Source organism: Oncorhynchus kisutch, linkage group LG8 (assembly GCF_002021735.2).
Source record: "Oncorhynchus kisutch isolate 150728-3 linkage group LG8, Okis_V2, whole genome shotgun sequence".
Taxonomy (NCBI): Eukaryota; Metazoa; Chordata; class Actinopteri; order Salmoniformes; family Salmonidae; genus Oncorhynchus; species Oncorhynchus kisutch.
The window spans coordinates 17,474,189-17,491,657 of record NC_034181.2 but is presented as its reverse complement, the minus strand read 5'-3'; the positions used below and the strand labels follow the sequence as shown (position 1 = coordinate 17,491,657).

General features: G+C 42.3%; 2 protein-coding genes across 3 annotated transcripts; both read left to right on the top strand.

Moving 5' to 3' along the window:
* Window positions 1-1,186: 1,186 nt before the first annotated feature.
* On the top strand, window positions 1,187-9,498 carry LOC109896133 (synaptobrevin homolog YKT6). The gene is made up of 8 exons (XM_020490395.2): window positions 1,187-1,452; window positions 1,894-2,102; window positions 2,383-2,465; window positions 3,446-3,546; window positions 3,851-3,955; window positions 4,082-4,147; window positions 4,453-4,554; window positions 6,260-9,498. Exons 2-8 carry the CDS (start codon window positions 1,999-2,001, stop codon window positions 6,293-6,295), a joined length of 597 nt encoding a protein of 198 aa, XP_020345984.1. The 5' UTR covers window positions 1,187-1,452; window positions 1,894-1,998; the 3' UTR covers window positions 6,296-9,498.
* A 321-nt stretch (window positions 9,499-9,819) lies between these two features.
* Window positions 9,820-16,880, top strand: sb:cb288 (uncharacterized). 2 transcript variants are annotated; one of them, XM_020490396.2, is made up of 5 exons: window positions 9,820-10,121; window positions 10,997-11,048; window positions 12,496-12,564; window positions 13,310-13,394; window positions 15,415-16,880. In XM_020490396.2, exons 1-5 carry the CDS (start codon window positions 10,018-10,020, stop codon window positions 15,429-15,431), a joined length of 327 nt encoding a protein of 108 aa, XP_020345985.1. In that variant the 5' UTR covers window positions 9,820-10,017; the 3' UTR covers window positions 15,432-16,880. The 2 variants fall into 2 exon arrangements, with proteins under 2 accessions (XP_020345985.1, XP_020345986.1); XM_020490397.2 differs by having other exon boundaries at window positions 9,829-10,077.
* The last annotated feature ends 589 nt before the right edge of the window (window positions 16,881-17,469 follow it).

Below are 17,469 nucleotides of genomic sequence, written 5' to 3'. Positions count from 1 at the left end.
AGAACACAGTGCAGAATTTGGTGGATGCCAGGTACCGAGAGAGGCTCAGAGATATAGGATCAGTCATGATGTGTCGTATGCAGAGGCCATAAAACATGTTGGTAGAACTACACTGGGGACTAATGAAGCTTAAATGTATGTACCTGTAGTAAGTGGACCTACTGTCAGGACTGGTGGTAAGTTGGTGGTTGACGGATATACCTCTAGTGGTGTGGGGTTTGCTTTAGCAAAGTGGGTGGGGTTATATCCTTCCTGTTTGGCCCTGTCCGGGGGTGTCATCGGATGGGGCCACAGTGTCTCCTGACCCCTCCTGTCTCAGCCTCCAGTATTTATGCTGCAGTAGTTTATGTGTCGGGGGGCTAGGGTCAGTTTGTTATATCTGGAGTACTTCTCCTGTCCTATCCGGTGTCCTGTGTGAATTTAAGTATGCTCTTTCTAATTCTCTCTTTCTTTCTTTCTCTCTCTCGGAGGACCTGAGCCCTAGGACCATGCCTCAGGACTACCTGACATGATGACTCCTTGCTGTCCCCAGTCCACCTGGCCGTGCTGCTGCTCCAGTTTAAACTCTTCTGCCTGTGATTTATTATTATTTGACCATGCTGGTCATTTATGAATATTTGAACATCGTGGCCATCTTCCGGCACAGCCAGAATAGCCTGGTTCATCTCTAGGTTTCTTACTAGGTTTTGGACTTTCTAGGGAGTTTTTCCTAGCCACCGTGCTTCTACACCTGCATTGCTTGCTGTTTGGGGTTTTAGGCTGGGTTTCTGTACAGCACTTTGAGATGTCAGCTGATGTAAGAAGGGCTATATAAATTAATTTGATTTGATTTTGATTTGGTGCTTCTGATGGTCCTGGCATGGTTTTGAGGCCTGTTCAGAAATCTTGTGCTCATGAATGTGCGGTGTCAAATGACACTTTAATAATGAATAAAGTTGACTTCATAGGTTTTATTGGTAAGGTTATCAATATAACTTTGGTTGTGGAAAGCAGAAATGCCCGGTTGAAGGTTATTGTGGAGACTCCAAAAGAGATATTGGGGGTAACAGATGTTACTGTTGAAATGGTTGTTGACACACTGAACAATCCTAAGGGTGGAGTGTTTCAACATGATATAGATCTAGTTCTATGGGGTTGGGGAGGGTGTGGTAGAAGTTAGGATTTATTTGGTTTTGAATTTTATTTTCATGGTAGTACAGAATTGGGCAGATCATTCCAGCACAGTAGGTGACGGCATGCACTTTAACGATTGTTTGAGGACCGCCATGATATCATAGAAGAAGAAGATGAGGCGGTGTTGCATTCCGGAACAATTATCCTGTGGGACATTGCTTATATCGTGACGTGGTTGGAGTGATAGAAATAAACTACATTAGCAAACGATCTGTAGTTATGGACTAATTAAGTTGGTATTTTATTCTCAACATATGTCAAACAGTGCAGTCTTATCTGGTAAGTAAGTACGACAAATTAACTTTAGCTAACTCTGTCGTCGAAAGAACACGAGTTGTTGTAACGTTAGCCAGCTCTCTATGAAGTGGGATCGCATTTAGATTCATTCATCCAGTGTCAAATTGCTCTTTATCTCGCCAGGAAACTAAAATAAATAATTTAGCTATCGAGCTAGCAATCGGTGTGAGCTAACTAACTAACCAGCGATATTGATGAAGATCCAGTATATGACGAAGCGGTGCATGTCGACTTATTTCAAAGATATGTTTAACTAACCCTTGTTCCGTCTGTGATTCTATCGTGGTAATGTTAACTAGTTTAGCAGTCGTTTAGATGGCCTACTACACACAGTACAATCTTACAGAGTATGTCCTTTATGGCTATATGCTTGGTTTGCTTTGGCTCATGTGATTTTAATTGTATCCCTTTCTTGGCCGGCAGGCATTGAGACCTCTTGGCATTGTGGTTGTTGTTGATTTGAGGCTTCTGCGCGGGGACACGCCTATCATCCATAGCGCGCTGTGACTCTCTTGTCCCTGCGTCATCATGAAGCTGTACAGCCTCAGCGTCCTCCACAAAGGAGAGACAAAATCCAACCTCCTTAAATCTGCCTATGACCTATCCTCCTTTAGCTTCTTCCAACGCTCCAGGTGGGTCTTCCTCTTGGCACCTGGGTGCATTTTAATAGTCTAAAGGGGATTCCCCTCAATCTCCACTGATCTGAAGACAGGATATATGAAAGCACTGTGGGATGGACTCCGACTGGGAATATTCTGTCACCTGTCCAGTTCTTGTACATCAGTGCAGATGAAGGAGAAGATGACTTCCCTGTCATTAATAGTATCCTGTCATGGTTTAACAGAATTCATTAGAATTGACAAGAACACCAACACTGTTTTCACCATTGTCTGTGTGTTTTGGTTTTGGCAGTGTCCAAGAGTTCATGACCTTCACCAGCGCCTTGATTGTGGAGCGTTCTGCACACGGCAGCCGAGCCTCAGTCAAAGAACAAGGTAAACTCCTGACACACTGGGCCATAGAATTTGGCGGTGTTCTGATTTTTAAATGTAATACATGTATTTAACATTAATTTAATTAGGCAAGTCGTTACGAACAAATTCTTATGTACAATGATGGCCTATCAAAAGGCAAAAGGCCTCCTGCGGGGCTGGGATTGAAAATAAAATATATAGGACAAAACACACATCACTACAAGAGAGACAACACAACACTACACAAAGAGAGACCTAAGACAACAACATAGCAAGGCAGCAACACATAACAGCACAGTATGGTAGCAACACATGACCACAACATGGTACAAACATTGTTGGGCAAAGGGCAAGAAGGTAGAGACAACAATACATCACACAAAGCAGCCACAACTGTCAGTAAGAGTGTCCATGACTGAGTCTTTGAATGAAGAGATTGAGATGAAACTGAAGTTTCTTTAGAAGTTTCTTCTACTTGTTGCTGAAGCTATTGTCCTGTTCTGCACTTGGGCTGTGGAAGAACCCTACGTCCATGTTATAAGTTAAGAAAGATGTAAAGCAGGTGATGGTGGAGCCTGGAGAAAGACCTGCTCACAGTGCTGTCTTCGACCTGCTCACAGTGCTGTCTTCGACCTGCTCACAGTGCTGTCTTCGACCTGCTCACAGTGCTGTCTTTGACCTGCTCACAGTGCTGTCTTTGACCTGCTCACAGTGCTGTCTTTGACCTGCTCACAGTGCTGTCTTTGACCTGCTCACAGTGCTGTCTTTGACCTGCTCACAGTGCTGTCTTTGACCTGCTCACAGTGCTGTCTTTGACCTGCTCACAGTGCTATCTTTGACCTGCTCACAGTGCTGTCTTTGACCTGCTCACAGTGCTGTCTTTGACCTGCTCACAGTGCTGTCTTTGACCTGCTCACAGTGCTGTCTTTGACCTGCTCACAGTGCTGTCTTCGACCTGCTAACCGGAGGTTATTCCTATAATTCCTACCCTCTCCCTCCAGAGTACCTGTGCCACGTGTATGTGAGGAATGACAGTCTGAGTGCAGTGGTGATAGCAGACAGCGAGTACCCTCAAAGGGTCGCCTTCACACTACTAGACAAGGTGGGTAGAGATGCTGTGCAGAGAGATACATTATTCCCTTAGCAACAAGTGGAGTATATTACTCTCTGGTCTGGGTCTTGTTCGTCTCAAGTTTTCTTCCAGAGTTATTGCTCCTCACCAGGCCCTTTCGGTATCTGTTTCAGCATTTAATGCAGGGATCCTCCAAACTAAGAAGAAATGGTGTATGATTATAGATGTATTTTCTAAATTTGCAACCCACCTCTCACGTGACCAGGACCCACTTTGGGTCTCGACTCATAGTTTAAGAAATCCTGATTGAATGGTTTGATGTTTGATCATGCAGGTGCTAGAGGAGTTCTCCAGACAAGTGGACAGCATAGACTGGCCATCTGGAAACCCTGAAACCATCAACTACAAAGCTCTGGACATCCACCTGGCCAAGTACCAGGTACACATGGCATCCTGTCTCTAAAATGACACACAACAAACATTACACATACAATTAAATAACTTTGAAGAACACTTGAATATCCATGATTGTGATAGTTTGACGGAGTCTGTGTTTTCTCCTCAGAACCCCAGAGAGGCAGATGCTATGACCAAAGTGCAGGCTGAACTGGACGAGACAAAGATCATTCTGGTAAGTCTCTTCAGTCGACACTCCCTGACATAACCACATCTCTGAGAATCTCTCACATAATGGGCAAACTTGAGATAAGCTAATATAATTGCCTCTAGCGTAAATCAACTGTTTATGCCAGTTGGAGATTTGTGTGAAAAACTGTCTCTATTCTGGATTCTCAACCTTACTTTCTTTTGCTATGGACTCTAACATGATTTTCCCCATATAGGAAGCTGAAACTTGCACTACTGCATGTCTAACACTGCTAGTGCCTGTGGTTGGTGTGATTCTGTATATGAAGTGTGGTGTGATTGTCTCTGCAGCACAACACCATGGAGTCTCTGTTGGAAAGAGGGGAGAAGCTGGATGATCTGGTGCAGAAGTCTGAACACCTGGGGAACCAGTCTAAAGCCTTTTATAAGACTGTAAGTACTGTAGTGACTGAGATCTCCGGTTCAAACTGTCATTGCATTTTAGATGAAACTTGGGCTATTTTTAGGCTTTATAAAAACGGAGTGGCTGCTGATCCGACTTTGCTTCTTGACAGTTTAGAAGCTTCTGCATGTGAAGGATTCTCTACTCTACTTTCTACTGCTCTATTCCTTCGGTAGCTCAGAGAACAGGCTACTCAGAGAACAGGCTACTCAGAGAACAGGCTACTCAGAGAACAGGCTACTCAGAGAACAGGCTACTCAGAGAACAGGCTACTCAGAGAACAGGCTACTCAGAGAACAGGCTCCTCAGAGAACAGGCTCCTCAGAGAACAGGCTCCTCAGAGAACAGGCTCCTCAGAGAACAGGTTCCTCAGAGAACAGGCTCCTCAGAGAACAGGCTCCTCAGAGAACAGGCTCCTCAGAGAACAGGCTCCTCAGAGAACAGGCTCCTCAGAGAACAGGCTCCTCAGAGAACAGGCTCCTCAGAGAACAGGCTCCTCAGAGAACAGGCTCCTCAGAGAACAGGCTCCTCAGAGAACAGGCTCCTCAGAGAACAGGCTCCTCAGAGAACAGGCTCCTCAGAGAACAGGCTCCTCAGAGAACAGGCTCCTCAGAGAACAGGCTCCTCAGAGAACAGGCTCCTCAGAGAACAGGCTCCTCAGAGAACAGGCTCCTCAGAGAACAGGCTCCTCAGAGAACAGGCTCCTCAGAGAACAGGCTCCTCAGAGAACCGGCTCCTCAGAGAACAGGCTCCTCAGAGAACAGGCTCCTCAGAGAACAGGCTCCTCAGAGAACAGGCTCCTCAGAGAACAGGCTCCTCAGAGAACAGGCTCCTCAGAGAACAGGCTCCTCAGAGAACAGGCTACTCAGAGAACAGGCTACTCAGAGAACAGGCTACTCAGAGAACAGGCTACTCAGAGAACAGGCTACTCAGAGAACAGGCTACTCAGAGAACAGGCTACTCAGAGAACAGGCTACTCAGAGAACAGGCTACTCAGAGAACAGGCTACTCTAACAAATGGTGAATGGTGCGCTGTTAATAGTTATATCAAAGCGGAATCAATGTCTGCGAGATCACAATGATAGTATCCTACATAACAGAACCAAATATAATTCCATAGTATAACGTTACTGTAACAACACCTAATTTCTTTAGATTTCAGGATGATTGTGCGAATCGTTGCATTTTTCTCTCGTGGCCTAAAACTCAACAGCGCGTGTCACTAGGCAAAGTAGGTGCGCTGATTGAAACTAAACACAGGTATGCTACAGTTGAACACCATTTGCTCTAATATTTGCTCACTGTACATAATTCAAAACAACAATGTAGGCTAATTTGAAACAACACTGTGGAACTCAAGATGTAAATGAATTTCCTTATGAAACTGATTGAGATCAAATAGTTGGTGTGCAGAAGCTGAATGGATATTTCACCTGTAAAACTCGAAGAATTCTAATTCTAGATCGACAGTCAGAAATGTGAAGGGAGGGTGACCACAAATTTGTGTGCGCAGAACGTGATTCGGATCGTCAGCTGTGATGAAAAGGGATCCGGGACGGGGTTACTTACAGATCCGCGGCCTCTGCCTTTTTAAAACTCTTTATTACGACTAATTTTCTTCACGGCGGTAGCCGCCTCAGTGTGCAATTGATATAGTAATTGCTAATCAATCACTCTCTGTTTTCTATCCCACAGGCACGGAAGCAGAACTCATGCTGCGAGGTCATGTAATGACTGTGAACTGTCCTCTTAGACACATCTCTTGGCCTTTCTGCTCATCCTACAACTCCCATCATGCCCCAGCCTCCAGGAGATAGAATGGCCTCCGCTCAGTCACTGGGAGTGCACAGAGGCAGTTGGGGGGGGGGGGTTGGCAGGGGAAATTATTATATTTATTTGCGTCATTGTAACCTCTCAAAAGGCATTGAGGTGGTTCATAGCCAGCCAGGATGTGGTCCATCAATAACGTGTTGTTTGTATCTTTGGTGGTTTGTTCTTTGAAAAAAGTCTTAAAGCGTTTCCTGAATTTCAGACTGTATCAGAATCTTGTGTTTTGAAGGAGGAGAGATTAAGTTCTCGTGCTTGGCTTTAAAGCAACCCTGACAATCTCGCTCTGTTCTATGTAGTAACTCACAGCTAACGTTAAACAAGAGATTTCTGGAACCCAGGATCTGCTGGTGTTCTCGTAAAGGTCTTGTAGTGTAGGCGTATTTTATTTTCCCACTAGATGGTGCTGTTTCCTCACATTCGTAGTTCAGGTATATTCAGTTACATATTTAAAGGGCCTCTGTATCCTGGAGGAATTATATTCTATGTATTGTGATTTGGGGGAGCAGTGGCTGTTTGTAACTGGGTCTGAGACATCAGAACTCCATGATCAAATTGCTCATTTCCACAGAATGTTTTAGGGTAGTGATTTAATCGTATTAAATCATGGGGTTTTTGTGGAGGCATGTGAAAACTTTCCAGTTTTTGATTGGTATTGCTCGTGCGGATGGGCTTGTTAAACTAAATTGGGTAGCCTGTACTTAGAAAGCAGTGTGTAGTGATGTCTATAGACTCGTCTTGAGATACTAAGCCTTATTGAATTGTGGGTTACATTGAAGTCCTGCTGTGTATGTGGTATGAAAGGCAGGTCTTGCAGTGTCCTACTGGAGTTGCGCTGTAATCTCTCCAAAGCTTTTTAAAATGTTGTGTTTCACAGAGTAGGCTAAAAAAAAGTGTTTGTTGTCCGGACCATTGATGTATATAAAAACTGGATTGTTGACGCTATGTATTGACTATTGAGAGGCTTTGAAGCCACTGGTTGGCCATATTGGTACTCCCCAGTAGGAACAGTCCTCCATCGGAATGATTGAAATTCTACAGTATTTCAATTACATTTTTCAAGGACAAAGTTACACATATTGAAATGTTTTTGTTGTAAGATTAATAATCTCTGAAAAATGATACTTTAAAGAAATGTTTTTTTTTTTTTCATTTTGTATTTTTATGTTTAGCTCACATAATTTAAAAGTATGCATTTAAGGTGTCTGTAGTAGAATAAATGCGGCAAAAACAAATGTAGACATTAATAAATGCATTTCTATAGATTCCAAAATACTTTTTTATAATGCTGGGGAGTGCCAAGATGGAGACATGCTGGCTTCAACACAGCGCCCCCTATTAGTCATGTAGTGTTTATCTAAATCATTGGTCTGTCTGGATGCAGTCTTAAGACGGCTCTCACAATGAATCAGCCATCATCCACCCACCAATGGGTTCTGATCATAGAGATAGATATAGGACACCTTGTTTAGCTGTGCCATTATAGCGTCTGTCACAGCATGGGCAGCGCAGCGCCATTGAGGCTGCAACCCGTTGGAATCCTCACCCAGTTGACTATTTTAAAATGGCGGAAGTATGGTGGAAGTCCTCAATGGCGCTGCCAATGCTAAAATGGCATTTTGGCCACTAGAGGCCTTTATCATTCTCTATAGTTATGATCCACCATAAGAGGTAATTTATGCTTGATCAGAAAGTGTGGTCGGAAACTCTGTATGGAGGGTGTGACATAATTGCAGAGCATCCGGAGGCACACTGAGGCCAAATTGAGTTCCGTACCACATCGCTGTGGGCCTCCCAAATGTTTGAACAATGTGAAGGGGATTGCGGTGGCAGGTAGCCTAGTGGTCAGAGCGTTGGACCAGTAACCGAAAGGTTGGTAGATCGAATCCCTGAGCTGACAAGGTAAAAAGCTTTTGTTCTGCGCCTGACAAGGCAGTTAACCACTGTTCCTAGGCCGTCATTGTAAATAAGAATTTGTTCTTAACTGACTTGCCTAGTTAAATAAAAATATCTCTGCATTGACATGATTGGTTGATGCTAGGTAGTGATGGAGGTCCTGTATAAACACAAACTCACTTCTTTCACAACAGCTCTGTGAAGTGGAAGTATGAATTGCAAGGTTTCTGCAGAGGCTGTATCACTGTAAATGCTGCATGGCCATTGCAGATGACGGATTGACCATGCAGCGCCTTTTATGGACCCGTTATGGACCTACTTGCTCAGCTGTTACATTGTTGCAACTTGATTGACGAGGGACTATTTGTAAAGAACAGTATAGAACAGACAAGATTCCCCTTTCAGCATAACATTGGCGTGTTCAACAAACATTTCTATCAAAGCATTCTGTTTCATTTAACTGGCTCAGTTTTGTGTGAAAAACACACTCCTCACAGGCCAACATCCCAGATAGCACTCCTTGTAATCAGTACCGTAACACTGATTTGGCTTTGGATGGTTCTTCATTGTGTTCCCAGACTCCAGAGGATGAGTTGTTGGACAATGTGAGATGGAGAGAGGCCTTTGATATTTTAGATGTAGTTTATCTTGCTGCTTTATTTTGTGTGTGTGTGTGTGTTTGTTTGAACGTCTGTGTGCAAATACATAATTAGTCTGTGACCTGAACTGCTCTTATTGCTTTATGGCACAACTTCTGTGTAACTTCTAGAAGCTGACTACCCTCTCCATAATGTTTGATGTGGGGCAAACAGATAGTTAACTTGACACCAGTGTTTCCAATGAAGGACACTTTGATGACTCTTGTACACTTATGATCAACTCCCCAAATGAAATAAGCCAAGGGTGAACAAAAAAAAACATTTTCTCTGAGGAATTTTGTTCTGTAAATGTTTAAGTTGTGCTGAACTTAAATACTGTTACAAATGCTATTAAAGTTGAGCTGTAGCTATTTAGTGATTTGTTTCTTCACTTTAAATATCATGTCTTAATTGGGAGAGAGATGTTCTGTCATTTATTTAGTTAAATAGCACATGGAATTGGAAGCAAACATTGAAGATGTTGTATTAATACATATTTTGGAAATTTATTTAGCTGAAACACTGTTTACAGAAGTTGTAATATTGCCTAGATAAAAAACAAAAGGCCTTGAACAGATGTGTCCTGTAAATTCATTGTTTTAAAGTGTAGTGTTATAACCAACCTGTGGGAATCATTTTGTAATAAACCAATCAAGCAAACCACCTAGACAAGATATAACAACTAATAGTAATGGTAATCATGATAGTATATTTAAAACCAAATACTTTTAGACTTTTACTCAAGAGGTATTCTACTGGGTGACTTTCACTTTTACTCAAGTATGACAATTGGGTAGTTTTTCCACCCGTGTGGATAGGGTACGCCTATTAATACAACTACTAGAGAAACAGATCTGATTAAATTATTTGTATACATCACAATAGGTATTTGTATCAGACGAATCAAGGCTGTACGTCCCATGAACCCTACTCTCTCCGCCCTCCTGAAGATCGCAGTCAGCTGATGTAAAGTGTTTTGAGAAAGTTCGCTGGCGGAGCAAAGCTACGAAGCGACAGAGGGTTTCCTGGTGAGCTCGCAACCGACGAGAGGAGCGTCATCACTCCCTTTAATTTCACAACACGCGTGCAAAAATGTGGACGGAGGTGAAAAACCAGACCAAAATTGTATTTAGCGATGGAAACACCTCGGAGGTAAGCGTTAGACAAACTCATCGTAGGCGAATAAACAAAAACAGGTAGGTCATCCAGTATATTTACATTCGATATTTTTAAAGAGACATTTGTAGCCTGCATGTTTTCGTGGACGTGCTTGCTCAGCTGTTACATTGTTGCAACTTGATTGACGAGGGAATATTTGTAAAGAATAAAAGTAATTTACTGAACCTATTTTTTTCTTCCTACGAGCATCCCTGCATATATTAAAGTGTTTAGTATTGGTCTGCAAACTGCCTATGCGATTATTCGTATTTCTTGATGGGAGACTTTCATGCAGGCTGTGAAAAACCCTACAGATGTTTTGGAAACTGTAGCTGGCTCAGTCCTTATCTTGGACAAACAATCATGGCGCGCCGTAGGCCTAGTTTAATTTTCCATTCTGCAAGACTTCCTCCAATGTTTTTGCTGAAACCCGATTTTATGTGTTTACTGTGTCTTGTTATTAAAAAGTGTCCAAGGACAGTTTTTGTAATTTTTCTCCAGGGAAGGGGGAATGTAAGCTGACTCAAAATCACACATTTTTTAGTGCTGCATGAGTTGAAGTAGGCCTCTGAGTTGGATCAGAGTGCAACTGTCAACAGGAGATGAGTCTGACAACATGCACAGACAAGCTGATGCTACTGAACGCCTCTGGCGGGATTTTTTCCCAGGAACTTTTGTCTCCACTCTCCAGCACAGGAGGCTGCTGAGGGGAGGACGGCTCATAATAATGGCCAGAACAGTGCAAATGGAATGGCATCAAACACCTGGAAACCATGTGTTTAATGTATTTGATACCATTCCACTGATTCCGCTCCAGTTGGTGCCACCAACCTCCTGTGCTCACCAGTACTGTGTTTTCGTTGGGATTGTGTGTGTGTGTCCTGTATGTTTTCAGTCTGTCTCTGTCTTTCAGAGAGCTGTTCCAATGCACACATGGGTCCTCGCTACATATGAACAGCGCAATGGTGAGTGTGTATCAGTCAGGTTTGGGATCAATTTAATTAAAATTCCAGCCAATTCAGAAAGTAAACCACATTTAAATTCCACATTTTCCTAATTGAAAAGCTTTGAGGAGAATTGGAATTTCAGTGTACTTCCTGAATTGACTGGAATTGGGACCAGGTGTGGTGTCAATCTCCAACACACACAGTAGAAATGTGCATGACCCACCCACTTCGGGAACTGTCCCTTTCAGCTATCTATTTCCTGTGTCTGAGGGGTCCACAAAATCCACTTGTCACTTAAATATTGCTGGCTTGATTGCTTACGTTTTACTCCTGCGACTCATTCTTACTCTTGCTTGTGTCTAATTTTTTGAACGTTCTGATCGCGTGAATGTTTGTAGGGACCTGTCGAACACCCTGGTAATGGCTGAAAACATTGGCTTTCCATTGCATCGATAAAAACGCTAAATCTTCATCTGGGATTTAACACATCTCCTCGACACTTACATCACAAGAAAAATAACTTGATTTTGTTTGGTGTTCATTTTTTTGTGGAATTTAAAGTAATTTAATACATTTTGAAATGTTTACAAATTAGGTGCGCTGAAATTAAAGTAACTTCCAAAAATAAACACTTGGATTATATTTATGTCTGATTACACAAATAATTTAAAGTATGTATAGATGGGTATAATCTAGAGCCAAGCGTGTTGATTTTAAATCTGAGGGTATCCTGCTATTGAAACACTTGTTGAATTATGCAAGAGAACAGGACAACAGTAATTTAATGCAGTCAAGACGGCACAGGTGAGTGCAGGTGGGCCTAGACACAGCAGGTGAGTGCAGGTGGGCCTAGACACAGCAGGTGAGTGCAGGTGGGCCTAGACACAGCAGGTGAGTGCAGGTGGGCCTAGACACAGCAGGTGAGTGCAGGTGGGCCTAGACACAGCAGGTGAGTGCAAGTGGGCCTAGACACAGCAGGTGAGTGCAGGTGGGCCTAGACACAGCAGGTGAGTGCAGGTGGGCCTAGACACAGCAGGTGAGTGCAGGTGGGCCTAGACACAGCAGGTGGGCCTAGACACAGCAGGTGAGTGCAGGTGGGCCTAGAAGACAGTGTGTTTTTGGTGGTTACAGCCCTGTTTCACTCATTTATGTTAATGTATTCATATATGCAAACTAATTTAGCCATATGCAAATTAGGCACACACAAATAAAAAAACATGACATTTTAAATTGAATAACTGAATTCCCACAAATCCCTGAATTCATTATTTGTCCGTGCCAGGAAAATGTTTCATGTGCTATAATCCTGTCAATATCGAAGGGATTTTAACAATTCTAAAAGTTTGGAGTATCTTCATCCCTTGTCCAACTGATACATTAGAAACAAACAAACAACCTTTTAACAATTTTGATGACAGTTGTTACACCCAGCAAATCTCATTCAAGAGTTTTTTTTTTTTTAAAGAGTCAACGGCCATCCCTCGTCCCTCATACACAGAAGACCCCCAGGCCAGAGGCAGTGGCATCATCCCAGGTGAGACTCATCACTTGTTTGCATTGACAAAGGCTAGTCTGTTACCTTGGTACATTGATGTGTCAGGCAGATTAAACAAGCTGTAGCTCAGTTCACCTCTCCCTTCATCTCCTCTCTGGTCTATCTGGATCCCTCTAGACATAGACGATCCAGATAAAGGCTGGCCAAATGTAAACCTCTGACCAGTCAAATAACGACCAGGCTGAGGTGTCCTCATTGTCACCATGGCTCCTGGCTTTTTAACTGTGTTTTTATTCTAAATTGGGTAAAATTTAGCATTCCTCTGTCTCTCTTTGCCTTTTTTGTTGAGAAAAACATTGTTTGGGGTGGGTCATGACATCACTCTCTTGCTATCCTCTTATCTGATTTTAAGGTTTGTTGGAACATGCTCAATGTTTGTTTCCATGGTGGAAAAGAAAAAGACTTAATCAGACACGTGTCAGGTGGCCAGACCCAGGCAGGCCAGAGGTTTGGAAGACAGCGTGACATTTCGCTGCTAAGTGTCGTCTCTGTACTGCTGTAAACAGTTACATGTCCTGTAGATGAGTTTGAGCTGCTCTGTGAAGACGCCTTTTCCGTTTGAAGTTGCAGGACGTGACAGGGTAGTGTGAGGGGAGCATATTGTATGGTGATGGAATTTCACTGAATTTAGTTTATTTTTGACACTCAAAGCCATCGGTGACAATGTGTATACTTCCTAAATGTGTGAACAATGATTTTTCTCTGTAAATCTGTCTGTGTGTAGGAGCCATTGCAGCTGCAGTATTCATTGGTTTCGTATTGGGTCTCTATGCAGTTCTGTGGAAGTGTATGGTCTCACCACCCCAAAGGTAAGGAACAAGAAACCAATCCAAACAGCATTCTCATGTGACATTGGTTTGAAAAGGAATACTTGTCCAGGCTTGATAGGATGTGACATCACGATCTTACAGTGCCTTGCGAAAGTATTCGTCCCCCTTGAACTTTGCGACCTTTTGCCACATTTCAGGCTTCAAACATAAAGATATAAAACTGTATTTTTTTTTGAAGAATCAACAAGTGGGACACAATCATGAAGTGGAACGACATTTATTGGATATTTCAAACTTTAACAAATCAAAAACTGAAAAATTGGGCGTGCAAAATTATTCAGCCCCCTTAAGTTAATACTTTGTAGCGCCACCTTTTGCTGCGATTACAGCTGTAAGTCGCTTGGGGTATGTCTCTATCAGTTTTGCACATCGAGAGACTGACATTTTTTCCCATTCCTCCTTGCAAAACAGCTCGAGCTCAGTGAGGTTGGATGGAGAGCATTTGTGAACAGCAGTTTTCAGTTCTTTCCACAGATTCTCAATTGGATTCAGGTCTGGACTTTGACTTGGCCATTCTAACACCTGGATATGTTTATTTTTGAACCATTCCATTGTAGATTTTGCTTTATGTTTTGGATCATTGTCTTGTTGGAAGACAAATCTCCGTCCCAGTCTCAGGTCTTTTGCAGACTCCATCGGGTTGTTTTCTTCCAGAATGGTCCTGTATTTGGCTCCATCCATCTTCCCATCAATTTGAACCATCTTCCCTGTCCCTGCTGAGGAAAAGCAGGCCCAAACCATGATGCTGCCACCACCATGTTTGACAGTGGGAATGGTGTGTTCAGGGTGATGGGCTGTGTTGCTTTTACGCCAAACATAACGTTTTGCATTGTTGCCAAAAAGTTCAATTTTGGTTTCATCTGACCAGAGCACCTTCTTCCACATGTTTGGTGTGTCTCCCGGGTGGCTTGTGGCAAACTTTAAACAACACTTTTTATGGATATCTTTAAGAAATGGCTTTCTTCTTGCCACTCTTCCATAAAGGCCAGATTTGTGCAATATACGACTGATTGTTGTCCTATGGACAGAGTCTCCCACCTCAGCTGTAGATCTCTGCAGTTCATCCAGAGTGATCATGGGCCTCTTGGCTGCATCTCTGATCAGTCTTCTCCTTGTATGAGCTGAAAGTTTATAGGGACGGCCAGGTCTTGGTAGATTTGCAGTGGTCTGATACTCCTTCCATTTCAATATTATCGCTTGCACAGTGCTCCTTGGGATGTTTAAAGCTTGGGAAATCTTTTTTTGTATCCAAATCCGGCTTTAAACTTCTTCACAACAGTATCTTGGACCTGCCTGGTGTGTTCCTTGTTCTTCATGATGCTCTCTGCGCTTTTAACAGACCTCTGAGACTATCACAGTGCAGGTGCATTTATACGGAGACTTGATTACACACAGGTGGATTGTATTTATCATCATTAGTCATTTAGGTCAACATTGGATCATTCAGAGATCCTCACTGAACTTCAGGAGAGAGTTTGCTGCACTGAAAGTAAAGGGGCTGAATAATTTTGCACGCCCAATATCCAATAAATGTCGTTCCACTTCATGATTGTGTCCCACTTGTTGTTGATTCTTCACAAAAAAATACAGTTTTATATCTTTATGTTTGAAGCCTGAAATGTGGCAAAAGGTCGCAAAGTTCAAGGGGGCCGAATACTTTCGCAAGGCACTGTATCTCCAGTGGGTCAGGTTTTGGTTCTAGTCTGACATTGCCACCATAATAATCTTTATTTCTCAAATAGTAACCAGTAATGTCAGTTTATTTGAAGTGAACTCTAATTACTCTCTGAGGTAATCATCTCTGTTTAAACACAGAATTGTTTATTTACTTATTTGGATACCATAGTTTAAGATTAAAGTGGATCATTTTACCCGAAGTGACATTATGTATAATCATTTTTTTTCAATCTCAAGTGATTCAGAAATGATTAACATTTTATATTTAACCTATAGCGCATTATGAGTTAGTCACTAAGTAACAGCTGAACACTCAACATAGGAAGAAGAGGAGGGTGAGGGTTCGAGACAAGAGGAGCCAAGTATGCTGACTGACAATCAGGATCTCATCTAGGCCAGAGGATCCAATGGATCCAACTGCTGCATCAAACCCCGGCCAGTCAAACGGACCCGAAAAGATCCACTCATACTGACTTGAGTCTCTCATCAGGATGTTCCTGGACATCAGAGAGGAAATGGAGATTCAGAAACATTTGCATAGAGCTAGGGGATGGCATAATTATGGATCTAGCTTATCATGGTCAGAGGATGGATCGGAATCTAAGGATCCGGTCAAATGGATCTAAAAGGATCTTCTAAATTGCCTTAAGAGGATCCACTCAAATGGCTAAAGGATCCAACTGAAGTGCGTCAGAGAGCATGAACAAACAATCTAAATCAGTTAAACTGGGGTCTGCAGACCCATCAAACTTGTAAACATTTTTGTATGTAAAAAAAAAAAAAAAATCTGAATATTACTAACAGGTCAAACACATTTTTGCCAAGAGATCTGTTAAATTAGTTTAGAGTGTAAATACAATAAAATGTCATATTATTAATATACAATTTATGTTCTTAAACCCTGGACAACGTGGGCCTGGGAGGCTCACAGGGATATTGGCATTTACAGTACTCACCAATTGTACATTTTTCAACTCAATAACCCATAGTGTGTGTATATTTTAAACTGCAGTTTTCTTTCTGTCTCATGGGAAAATGTGTAGAATTGCAGAATATTAGTGCTAAAGCTGCAACAACACAAAATCTTTGCCCCATGACAAAATATGTCAAGAGGCTGGCCTTTTAAAATGTTCCTCCCCGGGAGCGAGCCTTGGTTCGTCCGGCCATACACTGAAGTCATAGTAAAACACATTTTTCTCACTCGAGTTGTTCTGATTGAGGGGGTCCCTTTATATATTTGCTATTACAAAAGAGGTGCCGGACCCCAATAGTTTGAGAGAGCCTGATCTAAATGATTCTAGGATCCACTGTTTGCCACAGTGCTATGCCTGCGTGAGATGCTGACTTTAACTGAAGCGTAGCTATACTGTTGTCTGCGGGTCACTGACAGTTGACAGTGAAATCTGTACTACTGAGGAAGGAGGCAGCACGGGTCACTGTTCTTCCTATCGGTCAACAAGCCTACTGGCCTGGCAAACATGTGGGTATGTTTTTTTTCTCTCTCTCTGTTTGGGTGAAAGTCTGTGTAGATTTTGATTAGGGTTGACTACATGTGTTTGAAAGGAAAGTGAAAATGAATGGGAAATTTGCTAATACTTTATATATTTGGTTGTGCATGTGATATGATGGCTTTAGGTGAATGATTGAGCTGGAGTTAATGGCCTTATGATATCCAGGTTTTGTCATGTTACTTTTCCTCAGGATGTGACTTACTGTTCCTTTCATTAAACTGTGATTTGTGTTCTTGCACTTTTACTGAGTTTTTACTTTTATCAGAGTTAAATCTGAATTTACACCCGAGTTACTACTTAGTGTTGGGATGAATGTACATTCATCCTGATTAACAAACAATGCAAATTATGCAACAGAACACTAGGAAAGGAGAGGTTTAAAATGAGCTCAAAATTGGCTCTATCAAATACTAACAAATGATTGTGTTAGTGGGAGGTCTTGAAGTCATACAAAATTAGATGATTCTAAGGAATTCAAGTCTTAAGTCCTTTGGGTTTTATGTAACTAATAAACTTGTAAAATGTTCAAACTGTCCTGTTGTAATTTTAATGTAGCCTAGCCCTCGACCACAAAAAGGTCTATATTTGATCTCTGCTGTGTTTAGTGCACCGGGTGAGAGGTTCCTGCAGGGCAGTGGGGGATTCATCATGGTCTGGTGTGGTGTTCTTGTTTCTCCCTCCTGTCCATCCAGATTCCGCTTCTGAAACAGACTAATAAAGAACAGGAAAAGCTCTATCCTGGCCAGACACATGCTTACCTAGGGATGACACACACCCTCTTTAGGTGAGATTAAGATTATCTGCAGAGAAGACCATGAATGCATCCCACCTACTAAAGTGTCCCTCAGCATCCAGGAAGTGTTGTG